We start from the raw sequence: 22,431 nt of genomic DNA, 5'->3' as shown, positions 1-22,431 counted from the left end.
TAAATCTCTGTCATTATTCAGTGTATGATTACAGTTGCTACATATTTCCAAAAAGTATTTGTGGTGGCTCACCTATATATGTTAAAATATTTTCTGTAATGTAAAAAAATCAAGGGAAAGGAAATATCAGGGAAGCAAAATACGGGGAAGCCAGGGGTAAAGCAGATACCCAGAGGAGCACCCTGCCACAGAGCGCTGCACTTTGTGAGGGAAGCAGCAGTCTTAGGGACAGACGGTAGGAGGGAAGCATGGGCAGCAACAGGGTTTCGATTGTCAATGTACAGGGTGACGTGAGCTGCTCAGGAAGAGCACCACTGTTTCTGAAACCCAAACGAAAGTTTTCCCTGTGTTCTTCATAAAGGAAATTCGGAGTTGGAAAGAATCCTCCCACCTCCCCACCCCAAACTGAATTTTGATACGTTCTCTGTAGTAAGGGACCCAGCCCAAGCCAGGCAAACCTTAGGAAGCAGAAGTGTCTAGGGGACCTGTGGCACTGCCCACATGGAGTCCTGTTCACCTGAAGGATGAGGGGGCTTGTGGAAAAGAAGCTTATCCTTCTCACTCCGGTGGGAGCACCTAGGAATGGTGCCCCAGTGCAAGAGGGAAGAGCGGTTCTGACCGCACCGTGGTTTCTGTCACTCGGATCCGTTCCCTGTCCAGCCTCTGTAGCGCTGGGCCAGGATGCTTAGAGAAACCAGTGACTGTGAGAAAGGTTTTTCTATGAAAATCTGTACAACTTTGGTTCACAAGGCATCACTGAGTACAGCGTGGAGTTGGGGTAGAATTAATGCAGCAGTGTGGCGATCACTTCCCGCATTGCACCGGCTGGCTGCCGCCGTCCTGATCGTTCATATTAATCATAAGACGGTCAGGCAGTGTCCCCCAAAGGACATGAAGCACATGGTTCTTAGGGCAGATATAATTTGGAAACCTGGCTAAAGCAGAGTAGGGGATGTCTTTTTGTATGATGTCATGTAACCTTTACTAGGCCAGTGGATATTTGAACCTCTGTTTGGAATGATGCCCTCACCTTGACCATAGATACTTCCCTCCCCCACTGTTTTGTCCTGACTACCTTGTGGGATTAGTGTGCCATGGAACACTCTGGATAGCACTGTAGTAAGATTGGGCCATCCAGGGCAAAGGTCCTGTCTCTGTTTTTTCCCTTGGCATTTCAGAACTCCTTGTGAATGATCAGGTGGCTGGTTTCTAGCTCAGCTTTTTAAGCGGTTGATCATTCCTGGTATTTTGAGTTTTTGTTTATAAAGCTGGCAGTCCACACATATATACATTTTTTAAAAGAATGACTAGACATAACTTTAGAGTAATCCTCTGAAAGCTGAACTTAGCAAGATTTAGTAATCACAGACATCTTACCCTCAAAGCTGTGGAAGAAAAAAAACTGTGTTTTTAAAGCTTAACTTCTGGCAGCATAGATGCAGTGCCCTTCTGTTTTACGGACCTTGAATACAGGGGATCTTGAGTTGCTTCTGACTTCTGGCCCATGGTCACAGGTGGACAGTGTGGGTGACATACCCCGGCCTCGCGGGCTGCCACGCGGTCAGTGGCAGAAACAGATGAGCAATTTACTGGTTGCTTTGTAACGGAAGTGTGGGAACCAAACAGTCGCTGTCCGGTGACCAGCACCCTGCTGTATTCTATTTCCTTCTCTCCCGTAGGAAAAGGAAGAATTGATTGAAGAGTGGCAGCCAGAACCTCTTGTTCCTCCCATCTCGAAAGACCATCCTGCTCTCAACTACAACATTGTTTCAGGGTAAAGTGGTTTGCTTCTCGAAGGACTTGTATTTGGCTTCCTATAGGTATACTTGCCAAACCATACAGAGGTTTATGTAGTATTTCTTTTATAACAGAAATAAAATATTCAGAAGTCTCTGAAGATCAGAAACTCTCTGCTTTAGTGCCCAATATATGACTCTCTATTAAGGGTGTATGGATATTTTTTATAGTCTCCAATTTGGGCATTGCAGTTTGTCCCTTTTTTCCGTTCAAAGAAAAGAAAAATCTTTTTTTGCGGAATAATACATGCTCCTGATAATACTTCAAATAGTGAGATACACTTGAAATGAAAAGCAGCACTCCTGCTCTTTCTCAGCTTGATTGTTACTGATTTTAGATTCATAGTGGGCTACCTCCGTAGCCAGATGTTAATAGTGTGCTCACACTTCTGCTTAGTGGTTAGCTGTAGACAGCAGCACTTGACTTTCACAGTTCGAATTCTGAAACTTGACCTTCCTTGTGCCGCCTCACTCCCTGCTTCCAAGGTCTGATCTGTCTTTGTGTTTACTTCTTCTGTTGCTAGTCTTTGCTTCACCGTAGATGCTTTCTTAAATGAAGAAGTATTTTAATTTTACAGGAACTATCTGACCCATGTATACCCACCATCCAGAATAAATAGGCATTAACATTTTGCTATCTTTATTTCAAATCTACCTTAAAAAAAAAGAAAACATTCCAGATATAGCTAAAGAAATGCCTTCCCATCTACCACGTAACTCTTATCTGCCACAAAGGACAACCATTATCATGAAGTTGGTGGCTGTCTTTCTTTCACTTACATTTATACGTTTGTTTGGGGTTTTTTTGTAAATTTATTTATTTATTTATTTATCTTAGAGAGAGAGAGAGAGAGAGAGAGAGAGAGAGAGAGAGCGTGCCCAAGAACAGGCAGGGGCAGAGGAAGAGGGAGACAGAATCCTAAGCAGGCTCCACGCTCAGCACAGAGCCTGATGCGGGGCTTGAACCCAAGACCTGGTGATCGTGACCTGAGCCAAAATCAGGAGTCAGACACTTAACTGGCTGAGCCCCCCAGGCGCCCCTATATTTATACTTTTACACATATCCCTGACACCATGAAATTATTCAGTATTTTGTCTAAAAATATGATGCGGCATATTCTCCTGAGTGTATCCTTCCATTTCTGGTCTGATGTGAGGGAAGCTTGCATTCTTCACTCCATGGATTTCTGTGGTCATACAAAATTTTTACGGGTTCTGAACTCAGACTTACTCTTCATGAATGCTGTGGTTAAGAAGTCCTTCCCTACTCCGAGAGGTCGAATGTGCCTGTTCCTGTATGGTGGTCAGCTATCCCAGCATTCTTAATTGAATTGTCCGTTGTATACCTACTGAACAGAAATTTCCCTTTTTTTGTAGACTACGTGCCCTTCTAACGGGTCTGTTTCTGGCTGTATTTCTCCTCTGTCGGCGTATTTGTCTCTCCCTCTGCCAGAACTTCATAGAAATAGCACAGCATAAGAACAAGCCTTGACTAGAGTGAGCCCTTCACCTCCTTGTCCTTCAGAACTGCTCGGGCTACTTGCAGCTCTATTCTTCAGTGTCAGTTTCAGTTTAACTGATTAAGTTTGACCGAAAAACGAGTTTGGGTTTGTGACTAGCAGTGCACTGATTTGGACTCACTGGAATCTCGCTGACACTGAATCTTATCACTGTGTGCCTCTGGTGTATCACTGTGGTCTTTCGTGTCTTACAGGAAAGTTCTGTATTTTTCTTCATAAAGACGGCGTATCTTTTTTTTTTCCCTCTACTTTTTACATTGAAATAAGAGTAGATTCACATGTGGTTGTAAGAAGTAATACAGGGAGATCCCACTTACCCCTCATCAGTTTCCGCCCATGGTAACGCCTGCTTAACAACCAGGACGTGGATGTTGTGTGTCTTTTAATGGATTTGTCTCTGGGAACCAGAGCGTGTTCGTTTCTCCTGCTCCTGTGTTACTGCGCTGGCTAGGACACCTCCCATGCAGTTGCATAGGAGTGGTGACAGGAGCCTCCATGTCCTGGTGGCCTCTGAGAGATGACCTGTACCAAGTCTCAGTTTGCTAAGGGAGCTTTTTCGTTAGTTTTTTTAAATCAGAATGTTAAATGCTATCCCATGTTTTCCTGTATCTGTTGAGATGATGGTATGATCTCTCTGCTCTAGTCAGTTACTGTGTTAAATTATACTGATAGGTTTTTTAAATGATGCATAGTTGTAAGTTTTTATGAGAAAGACTGCAGCCCACCATGCCACCCTTCCTCACCCCAGATTCCCACTCTCCAAGTAATCACTTTCTGTTTCTGGGATTTACCTGTATTTTTCTAAGGAATGTGCTTATGCTGTTATTTCTTGGTGGTGTCCTTTCTTTTCCAGTTTTAATTTTACCCATTCATTGCAGGAGGTAAGGACTGGCTCTCTGAAAACACACCCACACTCCCAGGCTGTAGTCGTCCCTCCACTGCCTTCATGCGGTCGAGAAAGGCGGCCCCTGACCTGGGAAAGGCAGCAGCCTGCTGTGGCCCCCGGCTGTGGTGGGGCTCCCTGGGCCCCCTTGACAGGACATCCCCTGCAAGCCACACGCAGGCCCCTGTTCCTCCCTTCTCCCCAGCACAGATTTGTTACTACACCAGGTGGCCCTGGATTATTTAGTGTTGACACTTTTGTGACCACATTAGTATCATTCATGAGTTAAGCTTAGCATCACCTTTTTTTTTCAGTATGTAGACAATTGTAATTACATTTTCTCCCTTGTATGCTTTTGTTTTCCTTGTTTCCTGCTTGCTTGCTTGGCTCTCCAAGTCAACCTAATTCATCCTGTCATCTGCCTCCAGGAGCGTCAGTCTCCATTCAGAATGTTCCCATGTACGTTATCTGTGGGGTTCATTTCCTGTCTTCCTGAAACCTTTGTCCTGCCTTGGCCTGACTGGTGCTTGCTTCCTCGAGCTGCCTCCCCGGGCGGCCCGGGCCCTCCCATCACCCTAGGCTCAGGAATTCCCTTTGTCCCTCTCCTGCCTTGGCCACCTCTTTCCCGGCTTCCTCCCTCACATTAGAGTCCACATAGCCTCCTGAGGAAGGGCTATGAAGGGTACATTTTTTTTAAAACTTACACATCTATTTTTTTTTTTTTTTTAAGATTTTATTCATTTATTAGAGAGAGAGAGCACAAGCAGGGGGAGCGGGAGAAGCAGACTCCCCGCCGAGCAGGGAGCCCAATGTGGGACTCGATCCCAGGACCCTGGGATCATGACCTGAGCCGAAGGCAGATGCTTCACTTACTGAGCCACCTGGGCGCCCTGAAACCTTACACATCTTAAAATTGTTTTTTATTTTACTTTTTTACACTAGAGTGATTGTCTTATCGGTTCTTATTGATCTGTTAGACACCTCAGTGTCTGGTGATCCTTAGCATCTATATTGTTTTCACTATATAGAATATTTTCATAGTAATTAACAGCATTTTGTAAACAGTCTGCAAAAACCACCAAAAAATCTTGAAGCCTGTTTTGCTGTTGTTGATAAATTTACTTTTCAGTAAATGCAAAAGTGCTGTTCATTCAGTACCGAGTTAACATGAGTAACTGAATTTACTTACCTTGGATAGATTTTTTTCTTTCAATAACAGCCTTATTGACATATAATCCACAGACCATGAAATTCGCTTTTTTTTTTTTTTTAAGATTTTTATTTATTTATATGACAGAGAGAGAGCACAAGCAGGGGGAGTGGGAGAGGGAGAAGCAGGCTCCCCGCTGAGCAGGGAGCCCGACGTGGGGCTCGATCCCAGGACCCTGGGATCATGACCCGAGCCGAAGGCAGATGCTTAACAGACTGAGCCACACAGGCGCCCCGAAATTCGCTCTTTTAATTCACCATGGTTGAGTGGGTTTCAGTATATTCATAGAGTGGTGCAACCGTTGCCACCATCTAATTTCAGAATATTTTTATCACCCCGAAAAGAAATCCCACACTCACCCCCATTCACTCCCTGCCTCCCCCTTTCCCCAGCTACTTTCCCCTGACACCTGCTAATCTGCTTTCCATGCATTGGCTGTTCTGGACTTTTATATAAAAGGAATCCTGCAGTAGGTGGCCTTTTGTGTCTGATTTCTTTCACTTAGCATCATATCTCCAAGGTTTGTCCGTGTCATAGTAGCATGTGTCAGTTTTGTGGCTGAATAATAAAATATTTCACTCTGAATATATCACATTTTATTTGTACATTCATCAGTTGATGGACGTTGAGGGTTGTTTTCACTTGGGAGTATATGAAAGGAGAAAAATTATGTATGTACATAAACTCCCATGGGTATTTGTGTACACATTTTTTTAAATTTTACCCTTTTTTTTAAGATTTTATTTATTTGAGAGAGAGAGCGCGTATACAAGCAGGGGTAGGGGCAGAAGCAGACTCCACACTGAGCAGGGAGCCCGACACTGGGCTCCATCCCACGACCCTGGGATCAAAACCTGAGCCACAGGCAGATGCTTAACTGACTAAGCCACCCAGGTGCCTCTGTGTACACATTTTTTCTGTGGACATATGTTTTTATTTCTCGTGAGTATACACCTGAGAATGGAATTGTTGAGGTTTGTGGAAACTTACTTGGAGGAACCACCAGTCTGTTTTACAAAGTGGGTGAATCATTTTCCATTCCCACCAGCAATGCATGAGTTATAATTTCTCCCTGTCTTGGCCAACACTTACTGTCTTTCATTGTAGCCATCCTGCTAGATGAGAAGTGATAATCCCCCTGTGGTTGGGATTTGCATTTCCCTATGATTAATGATGTTGAGCATCTTTTCATGTATTAATTGGCCATTTATATGTCTTTTCTGGAGATTAACCTACTTAAATCATTTGCCCATTTTTTAATTGGGTTATTTGCCTTTTTATCATTGAGTTATAAGAGTTCTTTGTATATTTTGGATACCAGTCCCTTATCAGATATATGACATGCAAATATTTTCCCCCATTTTGTGGGTTTGTCACTTCTCTGACAGTGTACTTCGAAGCGCAAATGTTTCTAATTTTAATGAAGTCCAGTTTATCTGTTTTGTTCTTTTGTTGCTTGTGCTTTTGTATTAGATCTTAAAATCCTTCCCTAATCCAAGATTACGAAGATTTACTCCTTCCAGGAGCAGGGCTCAGTGTCCCATTTTTCATTAGGTAGATTTATATTTGATTCCTGTTTTCAGCATGGCCCCATCCCTCAGCTGTCCTTAGGACTTTGAGTTTATATTCAGGCTTTTCCAGAGAGTAAGTCTCCTGTCTTTCTGCAGAGCAGGAAGGGGATCTGAGTGAATGGCTGCTGCTTACAAGAAGGGTTCCAGGCTGTCCCCAAGCTCAGAGGGAGCCGTTCCCCTAGCGTGGGGTCGTTTTCCAGGAGTTGGGGCTGAGCTGCCCACTGCCGGCTCATGTGCACCTTTCTCTCTGGTCTCTGACTTCTCAAATACAACTTGTCCATTTGTTAACTGTCATCTCTCCTTGCATCCTGGTCTTAGGAGCATCAGATATTTACACCTTGGAGGCATTTTATGTCCCATTAGAAGGGACCAGAGGTTGATGGGTTTTTCCTTCATTCTGTTTTGTTTACCAGAAGCCACTGGTAGGTTTTCCTGTTAATAAATAGTTCTTACATTCTTGGAATAAGGCTGTTTGGTTAGTTGTTTGGTTTTTTTTAAAAGATTTTATTTATTTGACAGAGAGAGAGAGCGAGAGCAGGAACACAAGCAGAGGGAGTGGGAGAGGGAGAAGCAGGCTTCCCGGCGAGCAGGGAGCCCAATGTGGGGCTCGATCCCAGGACCCTGGGATCATGACCTGAGCCGAAGGCAGACGCTTAACGACTGAGCCATCCAGGCGCCCCTGTTTGGTTAGTTTTTATACATTGCTGGTTTGTTTTGCTAATGTTTGGGATTCTTAACCTGTATGTTGAAGCGTGAGTTTTGTTTCTTTTCCCTTACTGTGCCTGGTCCAGTTCGGGTATCAGATATAATTGGTCTTAACCCTTTTCTTAGCCACCATATCATAGGCATGCTGGCAACACTGACTCTGCCTCTGGCCCTCCATCTTCGTCCTGCCTGTGCAGTGACCTCCCTCATGGCTCTGTGATCCAGCCCCGTGAAGGTTAATGTGTGCCCTGACCAGAAGGAGGGAGGGCTTGTTCTGATCTTCCCTAAAGAAGGCACTTTAGGTAACTGGTCAAGATGACTGGCGTGCAGAAGGCCCCACTTTAGATAACTACCCTGTGACCTCACCCCCATACCCTGTGCTCCGTAAAAGCCAGGGGTTAGGCTCACCTGGACTGGGCCGAGAGTGGGGGCCCGGGGTGGGGGCTGAGGGTGGGGGCCGAGGATGGGGGCCGAGGAGGCTGCGCACTGCCCTGCTGCTTCATCACCCCGTCGGTAAGTTACCCCGAACAAAGCTCCGTCAACACGATGGAGTGGCTGGCTTCGGTTTTCAGTGTTGAAGTGCTTTCTCGGTCTGGAGGACACTTTACTGACCCTCCTCCGCCTTCTAACAAGTCTGCATTTGTTGTGTTGTCGGTTCTTTCGAGCCTCGATTTTTCGTCCTGAACTTCATGTCTTCAGTGAGTTCTTCAAGCTGTTCGGGTGTCCTTCTTGAGTAAGTTTTAGTTACTGTCGTTTAGTAATTGTTCATTTCTTCTTACTGTTTTTGAATGTATTGGCCTGAAGCAGATTCTAGGACTCTGTTGGTCTGCAGGTGTAAAACATACCCCCTTTAGGTACACACGTGTATGACGGCACATCTGCGGGGTCGCGTTTCCCCCGCGGGCAGTGTGCGTTTGCGTCCCCTCGCTCACTCAGCTTTGCCAGAGGCTTGTCTTCTGACTCAGCTGAGGCTCCGTCTTGGTTTCTCCACGTGGGGCCTTTCTTATGGACACAGATGCTGACCCTGTCCTCCGTCCTGCTCCGGTTGGCGCCCACACAACGCAGCACTCTGCTCCTGGGTGCTTTATCCGTTGCCTCCTTTCATCCTCCCCCCACCCCCCACTCAGCCCCCCCACTGAAATACTTCCACCAAGCTTTCATTCATCATTTGATGTCATATATTTCTAAATTATTAAGATGATATGTTTTATTATTTTTATTCATGTATTGTTAACCTTAAAAATAGTTGTTTTAACCAACAAAAATGGGTTTATTTGGGAATAAAAATTGCAATTTGGGACCAGCAAGTTATGGCTAAACCATAGGCAAGTCCAACAAACAAGGGAGAAGAATGTTATTTTCTGGAGAAGGAAGAGGCTGTTGAGAGGGGTTGTTTTAATGAAAGTTTATTGGAGAAAAGCAAGATTTCAGGGCAGTGAGGGTTTGTTACAGGCTGAGTCGCAGGGGTGGTGGATCTCTTGTAGGAGATGCAGTGTCCATCTCTCCCAGTTGGGGCCTGTAATTGAAGATTCCTTCCCTGTGAGGGGCCTGTAATCCCCAGTTCTTCCTTGTGCCTGACATTGAGCCAAGCTGCTCCCCCGTTAGCCTCCCCTCCAGCACCCCGAGTCTGCTTCAGTGAGGTTTCCCAGTGTCAATTGTCACAATACCTTTGAAACCACATCTTAATGGTTTATGAATGTATTTTTTTAATTTTGTGCTCCAGACTTCATTGTGATTTTTTAATTCACACTCATTTTTTTGAACATATGTTTGCGTGCCCATTGTGATCTAGGAATGTGCTGAGCACATACAGTAAATCAAAGTCTTAGTTCTTCTGCGACAAGACAAGCCAAGAGTGAAGTAAGTAGAATGTTAGCTGGTGTTAAGTGATAATGAAGAAATCTCAAAGCGGGGCAAACAGAAGAAGTGGGAGGACTGGATGTACTTCTTGTTCATTCCTTCTGACTGCTATGTAGGATTCCATAGTGTACTTAGCTGCTTTCCTCATGGTGGATACCTAAGCTGTCCCCCTCCCCACTGCAGTACAAAATCTGGTGATTGCTGGCCCCTTGCACAGCTGCATGAGCTCTCTGGAGCCAGGCCTGGGGTTCTGACACACGCCTGTCTGATTTCCCTGTGGGGCTTCTCTACCTGGTGATCCACGCATCTCCGTTCCCCTGAGTTAGGATATGGGGACCAGTTTCCCCATAGCCCTGCTTGGCAACATTGTTTTATTTTGTATTTTTCTGATTATCTGAGCCTTTGAGTATCATTTCATCTGCTTACTAGCTGCTGGGGTTTTCCCCTCTGTGAATGCTTCTTCACGTCTTTTACCTCTTTTTTTTTACTGGATTCTTAGCGTGTTTTTTGATTAGCAAGAATCCCACGTACCATGTAGACTTTCATCTGGGTCTGTTTTCAATACGATACTCTGTACGTTAATTTTAAGACACACGTTCTTGTTTTTCCTATTTTAAGATCTCTGAAATGGGGATGAGCCTTAGGGTTGCTGAGAGCCATTGTCGGCGGGGGGTCCTTGCCCATTTCTCCATGAGTTGGTCATTGCTGTGCTTACTGCCAGCACTTCAGTAGAGTTATGAACACTGCTGTCAGGTAGATCGGTGGGTGGCAGGAGAGAGGGCCACACTCCTCCGAGCCAGTGAACAGAGGCTGCAGTGACTGAGGCTTTGAACAGCCTTTGTCAAACTGCTGCTGCCAATGGATAATTATAGCTTACTTTTAGAAATGTGAGTCGATCGGGGGAAAGATGATTTTAGTCCAGTGGGAAAATTCCAGCATCAAAACTTGAGGCATGGGGGACACTAACCTGTCAGGTAACCTCAGAGGTGATGGGGGAGCATCCTCCTACACGACATGGGGTACTCCTGACAGCAGGGAGGAGAATATTGTAGGAACACCTGTGAAATCCGTGACTTAGCAGCAGGGAGAAAACAGTCGAGACTCGGGTCAAGAGGTTAGGGATGTGTTGACTGATTTATGTTATGTTTTCCCTTTTAGACGTGCAGACGTAGTGTAACGGAAATCTGTGTCTAAGCATACCTAATAGAACTTCTAATTAAGTGTAAACTCAAAAATTGTAAGATCACAAGAAAACATCATTATGTTTTCATTGGCACTGTTTTCCTTCCTTAGTTGTAGCTAAAAAACAGTGATGGCATCTTAGATTCAGTGAAGTACAGTAAATATCACCCATCTGTTAGCTTTGTCTGTGGTGTCATCACTGAACCAAAATTCTCTTCTTTTTTTTTTTTAAGTAGGCTCCACACCCAGTGTGGAGCCCAACACAGGGCTTGAACTCACAACTCTGAGATCAAGACCTGAGCTGAGATCAGGAGTCGGATGCTTAATCAACTGAGCCACCGGGCGCCCCAACCAAAATTCTTAATTTTGACTCCTATTCATCCATTTTGGTCTCGCTCTTTGTGTGTGGAGGGACTTGTTTAGAAATCATTTCTATACTCCAAGGTGTCACAAGGACATTTTTCCACATTTTCTTTTGTTATCTCTTTCAAAATATCTTCTAGGTTTTTAATATGTCTAGAATTCACCTTTGTACATATTTATCCAACTTTATTTTTTTCCATAGAAAAAGAAATGTGTGTGATTTGGTAGTTTGTGGGGCACCTGCTATCATTTTCCAGGCATTTGTATACACACGGTTCTCTTGAGTTCTAGAGTCTTTCATTGCTCTAAGTGCCTGGTCTCACACGGTACCCAAACCATTGTTAATGCGGTTCTGTAATCCTAGTCTCCTGTTAAAAACACTGTCCTCCTTATTTTTAAGTTCACTTTATAATTACTGACTCTCACTAATAGTGAGGTGGTGGCTTTTGATTGGAAAGGGTTTTATTTTCCGTCCTTCTAGTCCTCTGATGCCTTGATTATGGAGTTGTCTTTGTAGGTTGGCTTTCTTTGCTTCTGCGAGAGACTCTGAAGGGTCCTGTGCTCCGGCCTCCCGTGTGTGTAAGTGCTGGGTGTGACATACCTGCAAGCCTGCGCAGAGCTCACGTGTGAACCTTCCGTTTCTGCTAGGAACTGCCTTCCTTCCCTGCTCCAAGTGCCGACAGAAGCAAGATCCCTGTACTCCTACGTCATGATGCCTCTTGACAGCTTATCAGCTGTGGTCAGGGGCTTTGGGCGTATTTTTTCTTGATGGTTTGATTTCTCTGCCTATTAGTTTTTGTAGAATGGCCTTGACTTTTCCAGCAGTAACCTTAGTACAGACTTGTCTCCAAGGGCTTTGTTTTTTCATCTTTTGTGAGCACCAGCACCTCCATACCAGGAGGATCGGGACACTTATGAAGGCCCGAGAGGTAGGAAACTGACATGGTGGATTCAGAATCAGGGCAGGTGTTTGGGGGGAGAAGAAGCCCTTGAGGCCATAGGGAAGAAGGAAGGAATATTTAGAGAGCACCTCTTATGGACCACGCACTTTTATAGCAATTCACCCTGAGAGATGGGTTCTGTCCTGACTGCGTAGATGAAGAAGCAGAGACTCACAGAGCCAGGGAGGTTCCCCGAGCTCCTGAAGCCAGGAGGAGCCATAGTGCGGGTGGGGTCTGCCTGCCTCACTGCAGCCCATGTTTTTTTCCGGCAGTCCCCCTGCCTTCTATACAGGTCCACCTGCTTCTGGTGGTCATTCTCTTCCTTCCTGGGTTTCCCAGCATCTTCTGTTTCTCTGCTCGAAAACCAGTTCTGTGAGCCGGTCCCGAGAGCAGGGTTGCCCAGCCTTCTCTGGCCGCAGTGCGTCCTCCAGAGCGGCCCGTGGGCACAGCAGCACGGGGGACGCGGGAAGCAGCTTCGTGCCACAGCCCTTGCCCTGTGCCCTGTGCCGGGCGCTCTGCTGGTCTCTGAGCCACTCTCTCACGGCTTCCTTCAGCTAGAAGAGGCTGGTCGTGACCAGTTGGCCCCACTAGCTCGTGACCTGCGGTTTGGCCCCGTGGTTTTGCAGTCTGGCCTCTGGGAGTATTGTCAGCAGAGCACTTGGTCATCTAAAGAGCCCGTCTCCTCCCAGCCCAGCTGAGACCTGGGCTCCCGTGCTGCTGGCCACCTTGTTTCTTTGTTTCTCCCCGGGGATAGGGGGAGGGATCCCTCTTAACGTAGTATTCCAGCACTAACTAGACCTGGGAAACATCCCACTGACTGCTGTGGTGTCTTTCTATAGTTAACATGTATTTGTAAACTACTTAACTGTAAAGCCATAACTTGTTCTGCCCATTCTTGCTTTTGATCTTGATGTTTTTATATTTCCTTCCTGTTTGTCTTATTCCAGATTTTTTCCCCCAAGGTATTTCACTTCATTTAGCTGCTACTTTCTTTTTTTTAATTTTATTTTTTTATTTATTTATTTGACAGAGACACAGCGAGAGAGGGAACACAAGCAGGGGGAGTGGGAGAGGGAGAAGCAGGCTTCCTGTGGAGCAGGGAGCCCGTTGCAGGGCTCGATCCCAGGACCCTGGGATCATGACCTGAGCCGAAGGCAGACTCTTTAACTACTGCAGCTACTTCTTTCTTAATGAGTTTTAAAACCAAATAAAAGATTTGCCATTTATCTGTGTTGGAATTTTAGCTCACTTTTTTTTTTTTTTTGAGTACTGCAAGTTAGCCTAATAAGAATAGAATTAGTGACTGATTTGTAATATACCACTTTCTAATTTTACATTTTAGAAATAAGAGGGGCCCCTGGGTGACTCTGTCGGTTAAGCGGCTGACTCTTTTGATTAAGGCTCTGGTCATGGCTTCAGGGTCATGAGATCGAGCCCCATGGCGGGCTCCGCGCTCAGTTCCAAGTCTGCTTGAGATTCTCTCTCTCCCTCTGCCCCTCCCCCTGTTCCCGTGTGTGCACTCACACTCTCTCTCTAGAAATAAATAAATCTTTAAAATAATCAGTCAGTTAGTTAGAATAGAGAGCTAGTGACTGGTGTGCAACTAGGGTAGAGTGACGTCACTTCTGTGTCGCTCAAATATACCACTCTCCTCTCTTTCCCCAGCCCTCCCAGCCACAACATTGTGGTGAATGGAAAAAAATGTGTCAACTTTGCCTCATTTAATTTTCTGGGATTGTTGGATAACCCTCGGGTCAAGGTAAGTAACACCTACCGAAGACAGCATGATTACTTATGAAACTGGGCACGAGATAAAAGACAAATGCAGAACATCGGAAAGGGCTCTGTCTGCTGGCCATTTGCCATTACTCTTTCTTGGCAGAGCTGTGAGCAGGGTTTCGACAAAGGGTGGGCAATCAGGATGTCTGGTGTGTCTTAGCAGCGGTGACATCCAGAGACCCGTGTGAGCCAGCCCCAGGTAATAGTCGGAGGTGTGCCTAGGAAATTGCTCTGTCTCCTGGGAGGTTGTGAGCCAGTGAACCGTTCTGAGGAAAGACTTATGCCCGGAAATACCAAAAATCATAAAGGCCTTGAGTTAACCACGTTTGGATAATTAAACTAATACAACTTTTCCATGTTTGAAGTTCTGTCCCTAAATCTTTACATGTGTCTGCTTTTTATATCCTGTTAGAATTGCCACGGTTCTGAGGAAGGAAAGTAGTTGGGGGGGGGGGGGTGTTAAAGAATAGGAAATGTCAGTTTTGAACCCTGAAAGATAAATTATTAAAGACCTGAATTTTTTTCCACAAAGGCAGCAGCTTTGGCATCTCTAAAGAAGTATGGCGTGGGGACTTGTGGACCTAGAGGATTTTATGGCACGTTTGGTATGTTTCTGCTGTCTTTTTCAAACTGCTTAACTGCTTTTTTTTTTTTTTAAAGAGTTTATTTATTTATTTGACACAGAGAGAGAGAGACAGCGAGAGAGGGAACACAAGAAGGGGGAGTGGCAGAGGGAGAAGCAGGCTTCCTGCGGAGCAGGGAGCCCGATGCGGAGCTCGATCCCAGGACACCAGGATCATGACCTGAGCTGAAGGCAGATGCTTAACGACTGAACCACCCAGGCGCCCCTACTTAACTGCTTTTAAGGATAGATTCAATTTGATTTCAAAACTCCTTGGAAAAGATAACCTTGATTAATTGTGATGTGGAGTGGGTGAGTGCTTTTTGTGTGAGGTGCAGCAGTCCGGGACTGGATGTCGCTCATGGAGGAAAGGCCTTGCAGCCTCGGGGGCACCATGTCAGTAGGGCGGAGCCTGAGCTGCTGTTGGTAGGCTCCCCAAGGAGAGTAGTACGAGGAGACCTGGTTTGTTTCTGTCGCGCATGAGTGTTGGAAGGGGAAGGGTCCCGTTGCAGGTGGCTCCACTCTTCATAGTTCTGCAGGAACCTGGTTCCTCCCCGTCCCCTTCCTCTAGTGCTGAGGGCACTGTCCTTGTCCGCGAGGGTGCAGCCAGGTGGCAAGTGTTGGGGGGAGCAGGCGTGCATGGCCGTAGTACCCCTTGAGGCAGGCAGGGGGCGTTGCACATCACTGCCCACATTCTCTTGGGGAGCCCAGAACCTGGGTCAAGCCTCACTGAGTAGACTGGGAGATGGCTTCAGCTGGGCAGCCACCTCCCACAGGAAGGAAGACCAGAACAGATGGGGGTAGGGGGTGGGCGAAGGATTCATAATGTAGCTCTTTTCTTTCTGGAATGAAGAGGAAGGGTCATTGATTTCCAACTACATATTAGGATGAGTGTGGTTTCAAACACTACAAAGTCCCTAACAAAGAGTCCTCAGAGAAAATGTTGTTAAATAATTGTTCAAATGAATGTATTCCTGGAAATAACTTTCTGGCTTACACATGTCAGCATGTGGGGAAAATAGAGTCCAGGGAAGTCTCTTCTGTCTTCTGTTCGAGTTTCCATTTCTAGGCCTTTGTGTGTGTGTGTTTCGCTTAAACAGTTAAGGTGTTTTTATTTAAGGGAGCACCTTTCTTTATTCCTTAGCTAGCTTAGTAGTTAAATTATTTGTATTGGAAACCGACAACAGAGTAGGTGTCCAAGCCTTTTAAGCTGGAAAGGATCTGAAATATCTTGTGTTCCAGCATCCCAGCCCTTCAGAGGCAGCATAGAAAGTTCAGAGAGATTATGTGACTTCCTCACGGTCACACAGCTCATTAATTTCAGCCTTATAACTAGAAGCCAAGTATCCTGACTGCCAGTCTTAATGGCAGGATCAAAGACTTACAGAGCACCAATCAGTCTTCCTCTTTGCCTCAGTCTAGTGCAAACATGGGTTGTTTGCTTAGTTTTTATTAGTAAGGAATTATATCCTAGATACATAGTATTAGAAAGCTAGGAAAGACATTTTTTTATGGGTTGTTTGTTGTAATCCGATCAAGACTTTCTATGATTTGCTTGCTGGGGTTAAAAAAAATAACTCTCTTAAAAGCTTTTCTTTCTAGGGGATTTTATTTTCATGTGTGGCCTTGGCTCCTGCTTGGGAGTTAATTTGAGAAAACAGATAGCAGATTTTTTGCTAAATCAAGTCATGAAAAGAAAAGTTTCAACTCTTCAAAACCAGTTTTCCCAGATCTGGTAAAATAACCCAGTCAGCTTTCTGTTTGGATCCCCTGGAATATAATATGCAATAATAGGTTGTTGTGTGCTTCCAGATGTGAGGCCTTTAGTTAATGGTTTTTAAGTTAATATTCTTGACTGAATAATTCAGCCCATGATATAAGCTTTGGAAGGTTAGAGAGTATAGAGAATGAAAGTTGTCTCCTCCTCCACCATTATCGCACCCCCCCCAAAAAAAAGACAGCTGCTATCAGTAGTTCCTTATTAATTCTTCCAGAGACTTTCTTCAGCAAATGAAAACGCTTCCATACATACATTTTCCATCTATTTTTTAAAAAATGGTAGCATAGCCCACATGTATTCTGTACCTTGCTGTTGGAGTGAGTTTGTTTGAAATTTAAATTGGATTTGGATTTTCAGGGGTCTTAAACAGACTCCTCACTGAGTGCAGAGCCTGACGCGGGACTCAGTCTCATGACCTTGAGTTCATGAGCTGAGTCGAAATCAAAAGTCAGATGCTCAACCAACTGAGCCATCCAAAGGCCCCCCCAAAAGGTTATTTTTAATTTCATCTTTTTTTTTCTGGGAGTAACATTCAGGCATCTATTTTCAAAGATGAAAATACTTCCTTATTTAGCTCTTTTCTCAACTTTTCAAAAATGAATGTAAATCACTAGTAAAAGTAAATTTCTTTATTAAAATGTTCTCTTTTTTATTATTTCGTAGTAACATATTAAATGACATTAGATGATTAATACAGAAGTCGTCAAACAATGGTTGAGTTAAAATTTGTCTAGTTTCTTAGGCTGAATGTTCTCCTGCCTTTGGTAAGTAGAAATCCACAAGTTCTTCTGATAATCTTGTAAGGACTATATGGTTAGGAGTTTTTCCACCGTCTCATTTTATTGTTAGAATGTGTGTTTGAGAACGGAGCGAGTGGATTTGTCAGGTTAGAGAGCGTACTTTCCTCTATGCACTTTGATGCTTTCTCTAATCCAACTTCTTTGTTTTCTTTGAATACATTCAGATCTCTTTTGCTTGAGGTTTATCACTGGTTTCCCAGGATGCACTTTGCATATACAATGCCTACTTGACTTCTTGTTCTTAAACTAAATCAGAATTTAGTCAGTGGCAGGATTTCATGGTGAGGGATAGTGGCATTTAATTGTGTTCAAGAGCGATTAGTAAAAAGTAAATTGTTCAGTTGTTTATTTTTCAAAATATATTCTTTCTTTTAGAGCAGTCAACTGAATCATGACTGCATATTTTATTAGGAAGAACGTTTGGTCATAAAGGTCCTAGATCTGCCACTACTTACCGGTCATGGGATTGTTTTTGCAGTGTAGGAGGGGGACAGTCCTTGTTTGCACAGCTTACAGCATTTTGGCAAGAATCACATAAGATGCTGCACTTAAAAACATTTCGGAAAACATTCAGCCCTGTATTTATGTTCTAATGAGTGCATAAGTGATATTATTGGTACTTTTAAGAAAAGTTGTCCGAGTCTCGAGGGATTAAAAAGAAAACAGTATATAACACAAAATATAGAAGCCTTAATAAAAAATGTAGTTGTTGTTTTTAAACTGTTCTAAAGTTGACTCTTTTATAGTCTTTCATTTGGAAGACAACCAAGAAAGCCAAAATACCTCTTAGCAGAATAAAAGAGGAGATATATAAATGGGAAGCTGAATGAACAAGTTACTGTAATATAAAGTTCTTAAATATCTGGGATTTAGACAACTTAATTAGAAAATAATGTAACTGCTTTTTTCCTTTTAAAAGAAAACCTTTTCTTTTATTCTACAAATACTGATTTAATTGTACAAACACTTAAACGGTGTATTGGTTTTTCCATGCCAGACGTTACTCTGAGTGTTTCATAGGCATTGACTTGTGTCGTTCTGGTAACAATCCTTTGAGAATGGTCTGACTGTTACCTGTTTGACAGAGGAAGGACCTGAGAGGCACGGAGCAGTTTCAGGCCTGCCCTGGTCCACACCTGGTGAGGCGGGAGGCCAGATCTGGAACCCCCTGCGATGACTGCCGTGGCCAGGCCCCATCCTGGGTGCCAGACATCCTGTACCGGCCTTGAATCCCTTCTTTTAGGTTCTGGTTAGAGAACAGGTGCAAGAAAGGGCAGCGATGGCTGGGAGGGAAACCTCCCTCCGTGACCTCTCCCCTACAGTTTGTTCCTAGCAGTGAATCATAGGATGTGGTGCTTCACTTGGACTCCGTGCGAATCTGTGGCACCAGTCGGTGGAACAGATCGTCTCTATAGAAGACAGACATCAGAAGCAGGAGAACATGGCCTGGCACTTTTTCTCTTTGCTGCCTCCCCTTCCCTTGGGTTGAGAGTTTTTTCATTGCACAGAGTAGCTATCACACATCAGGAGAAGTTATGCAGCTCTCCATATCTACCTGTCACAAAACCTGCTTTGCAAGGCTGCCTTCAGCTAAAACCCAGTGTCTTCAGGTACGAGGAGAAAAAAAGCCAGTCTTTGTTAAACTTTTGGGAAAGGCAACAATCAGTAAGTCATTTGACTTACTGTAGATTCTTCTTAACCACTGTATGGCAGTGATGTAAAAACAGTTATGAGTATGTACAACCATGAGAATGTTTCAAGCATGCAATTTTCATCAACTGGGTAACTAACGCTAAAGCCCTGAAATTAAGCCAAGATTGTTTTACTTTCTCATCGCTCATCAGTGAAAAAAATGAGCCCTTTAAAGTGGAGTCTACAGAATGATTTAAAATCTTTTTCGTAGTTGGCAAAAATAGTTTGTGTCCATAGCACGTATTTTGTTTTTGAAATGGAGATACTGGATGAGAGCAGTTCTGGGGCTCGGATTGTCCGTCTGCTAGCTAAATCATGGAGATTTGGGGTAGATAGTCCTGATTTAGAGGCCACATTGTCATTTGTAGAAGGGGGACCTGCCCTCATTCCGATCAGAAGTGGGGGTGATGGGGACTTGCCTGTAGCGCTCTAAGGAAGGGGCAGGCGCTCCTTGCTCAGCGTGGGAGGTGCCCAGTTCTCCAGCGTGTGGTGGTTTTCCCCGAAACCTGTCACTGGCAGCATGTGGCAGAGGGCGGGCAGTCAGGGTCAGGGTCATGTCCTCTGTGCTGGTGATGTCGCAGGTCTGATGCTTGAAGACCTGAGCACCCCTTTGATACCATTTTGATCAAATGGGATGTAGCCATCTTAACTTTGTTACTATAAAATCCCATCCTTATTTAATGTCGATGTCATTCTGTACAATGACTATGACCTTTCGGGAATGGAAATCAAATGGCACTTCCTGTGCTTTTTGTAATCGATTATGTTGGTGTACATTTTTAACTATAAATAGGAAGAAGCATGTTTGGTCTTTTATGTATACGCGTCTTGGAGGATTGTGAAAATGAACTCTTTATCCCATTCCGATCAAGTAATAATAGAAGAATGGACTTGTTAAAAATATATTGTAGGAAGTAGTTAGATGAGGGAAGTCCAGTAATGTTCTCAGTTAGTCATTTATTAAGCAAACATGCAGTGACTGTCACGTAAAGACAGGTAGTCTGATAAGCACAGGGTCAGGGAGAAAGACCAGGTTTGTGCCACCTGACAAAGCGACATAGCTGAGAGAGGCAGGTAGCAGCTAGCATAGGAGAACTCCGGAACTCCAAGCCCGGAGGGACGAGGCCAAGTCGAGCCTGCGGTCTGCTGGCCCCTTCTACACTCAGAAGTACAACACGTGCACCGTGATTTCTGACCGAAGACTGAGAGCACTTGGTTGTGAACTGAGGGCACGGGTGGGAACTAACCACCAAGTGAGAGGTGGCAAACTAAGCTAAACCCCAGTTTGATGGCAGGAGACCTGTAGTGAGGAATCCGAGAATTGAGCAGCAATACCCAGAAAATAAACTAAAGCCCACTTTATGTATATGCTTCCCTGACCCTTGACAGGGCATGTGGCAGAAATCTGATTTAGGTCCTGCTGTAGTGAAAAGAGCTAAAGGAAGTTTGAAAAGTCCTCTTCTCGGGGTGCCTGGGTGACTCAGTCGTTAAGCGTCTGCCCTCGGCTCAGGTCATGTTCCCAGGGTCCTGGGATCGAGCCCCACGTCGGGCTCCCTGCTCAGCGGGAAGCCTGTTTCTCCCTCTCCCTCTCCCCCTGCTTGTGATCCTGCTCTCACTGTGTCTCTCTGTCAAATAAATAAATAAAACCTTTAAAAATAAATAAATAAAATAAAAGTCCTCTTCTCTCCTGGGTAATGCCTCATTTTAGGACCACTTTGAAGTTTTCAGGTTCAAAGGTGGTCTGTGCACTGTTTATTCTAGACATTGCTGGGCCCTCCCTGCCAGGGCACGCAGCCTCGTGGCTGAGCCTGGGAAGGTGAGCAGCAGTAAGGAACCACGATAGGAGAAGGAGACGTACCAGGTTAACGGGCACAATCTATTCCCGCTGTTACATCAGCATTCTTCCCAAGGGGCTTCTGTAAAATACTGCGTTTCTCCTTGTACTGTACATTTGAAGTCCCCAGTACACTTAAAAAGAAATTCAGACAGAAAAGTCAGTGCTGCCGAGTGAGCAGGTGCACAGGTGTGTGCTGGACAGCTATCAGAGAAGGGAGCACCGGCTTGGTGCAGAGTATGTGGGGTTCTTTTACTCGTCGTTTTCCTCTTAAGAGTTGGCTAACAGTTGTCTTCATGTCTGGTGTGGTACCTTCTGCTAGAATGCAAAAAGGCTTTAATAAATTAATGTGTCACACATTGGTGACGCCTTGGTGTGGTTGGTTGAGGGAAGTTAAAGCAGGTGAAGTCACTGGGCCTTGTATTGCCATGCTAGAGTGACGTAGAAGCAAAACCCAGAATTGGAGCTGCCCCACTAACACACTGTATGGACAGAGGAGTAGCTGATTCCATTCACAGGTTTGAGAAATCATTTTGGCCGAGAATCATCTAAACAGATCTCATATAATTGATAACTCAAAACAATTTTATTTTGGCCATAAAGTGACAGTAATACTAACTAAACTGCTTACATTATTTTCTTTATTCTTTATTTAAAGAAAAAGAATTAGAAGATGTTTTAACCGTTTACGTCTTATTATAGATGTGCACTTGGATTTGGAAGACCGCCTAGCGAAGTTTATGAAGACAGAAGAAGCCATTATCTACTCGTATGGGTTTGCCACCATCGCCAGCGCTATCCCCGCCTACTCTAAGAGGGGGGACCTGGTGTTCGTGTGAGTAGCTCCACCTGCATGTCTGATCACAGTTCCTCTGGGCGTAATGGCGATCTTCCTGGAGAATTCCTTTGTTAGAGGTTGTCTACCTTAGGTAGTACTGACTTTCTGTTTAAAGAAGTACATAGTAACTTCCATGAAGTAATTATGCAGCATTGATGAGACCGTCACTAGAAAGACGCCTGAAGTATTTTTTTTTTAATTGGTTTTATTTATTGATGTTGGGAAAGCCAAACCTACCCTGGGTGAGGCCAGTTATCTCCCTTCCCTCTGCAGTTCTGTCCTTGAGAGTCCACGGTCACTGCCTACGTGGTCACTCAAACTGCCTGGCAGAGTCCCTCATTGCTCCCCACCCCACCCCGAGTCCTGGTCTCTGCTGACCTCGCTTCATGGCTTGCTAGGATCATAGAAGCCACGAGCAAATCTGCACACTCGTGCCCACGCGCACAGGCTGTGTGGCCTTGGCCACTTGTGTGGAGAGGAAGAGCGGAGAGTGGGGTGGGGCTGGCACGGCTGGGCAGCTGGCTGCACCCACCGCACACACTGCCCTCTAGCCCAAGCCTCTGTCATCTTTTGAGTGGACCATTAAGTGAGTTTGAATTTTAGGTCTCAGATTTACTTTTGTTTCCTCTTTTCCTTTTTTAGAACAATCTTTTTAAAAAGTGCTAATCTGATTATGTCATGCTTAAGAGCTTCCATCATTCCTGAAATAAAGATCCAAGCCCATATTACAATCCTCTGCGTTCTAGACTACCTTTTCAGACTCATTTTGTACCCTTTTCATTCAGGTGCTCGTGCTGTCGCCTCATCGGCCCTGTATGCTAGTTTCCTCTCGTTTTAGGACCTTTGCCCACGCCAGTCCCTGTGCCTAGAATAGTCTCCTCCTCTCCTCTTGATACCTGCTCATTCTGCTCACCCTGCACGTATATCGCCTCTGCAGGGAAGCCTTCCCCAACCTCTCAGACCAAGCTGAGCCCCTGCTGCGTGTGGAGGAAATCTCACGGCCAGAGGAGTTTGGTATTCTTGTGAATCCATGATCTCATGGTGCTCACGCTGCC

The 22,431-nt window shown here is 44.8% G+C and overlaps 1 protein-coding gene across 2 annotated transcripts in view; it reads left to right on the top strand.

The window, feature by feature from the left end:
• SPTLC1 (serine palmitoyltransferase long chain base subunit 1) overlaps window positions 1-22,431 on the top strand; it is a 55,903-nt gene that overhangs the window by 2,941 nt on the left and 30,531 nt on the right. For both annotated transcript variants that reach the window (XM_032427513.1, XM_032427512.1), the window contains exons 3-6: window positions 1,680-1,774; window positions 13,697-13,790; window positions 14,343-14,415; window positions 21,241-21,373. In XM_032427513.1, coding sequence (XP_032283404.1) covers window positions 1,680-1,774; window positions 13,697-13,790; window positions 14,343-14,415; window positions 21,241-21,373 — 395 coding nt within the window. The remainder of the gene's footprint in view (window positions 1-1,679; window positions 1,775-13,696; window positions 13,791-14,342; window positions 14,416-21,240; window positions 21,374-22,431) is intronic.

The sequence above is a fragment of the Phoca vitulina genome, unplaced genomic scaffold, assembly GCF_004348235.1.
Source record: "Phoca vitulina isolate PV1807 unplaced genomic scaffold, GSC_HSeal_1.0 scaffold37, whole genome shotgun sequence".
Taxonomy (NCBI): Eukaryota; Metazoa; Chordata; class Mammalia; order Carnivora; family Phocidae; genus Phoca; species Phoca vitulina.
The sequence above is the reverse complement of the archived record's forward strand: the minus strand, read 5'-3'. Positions and strand labels throughout refer to the sequence as shown.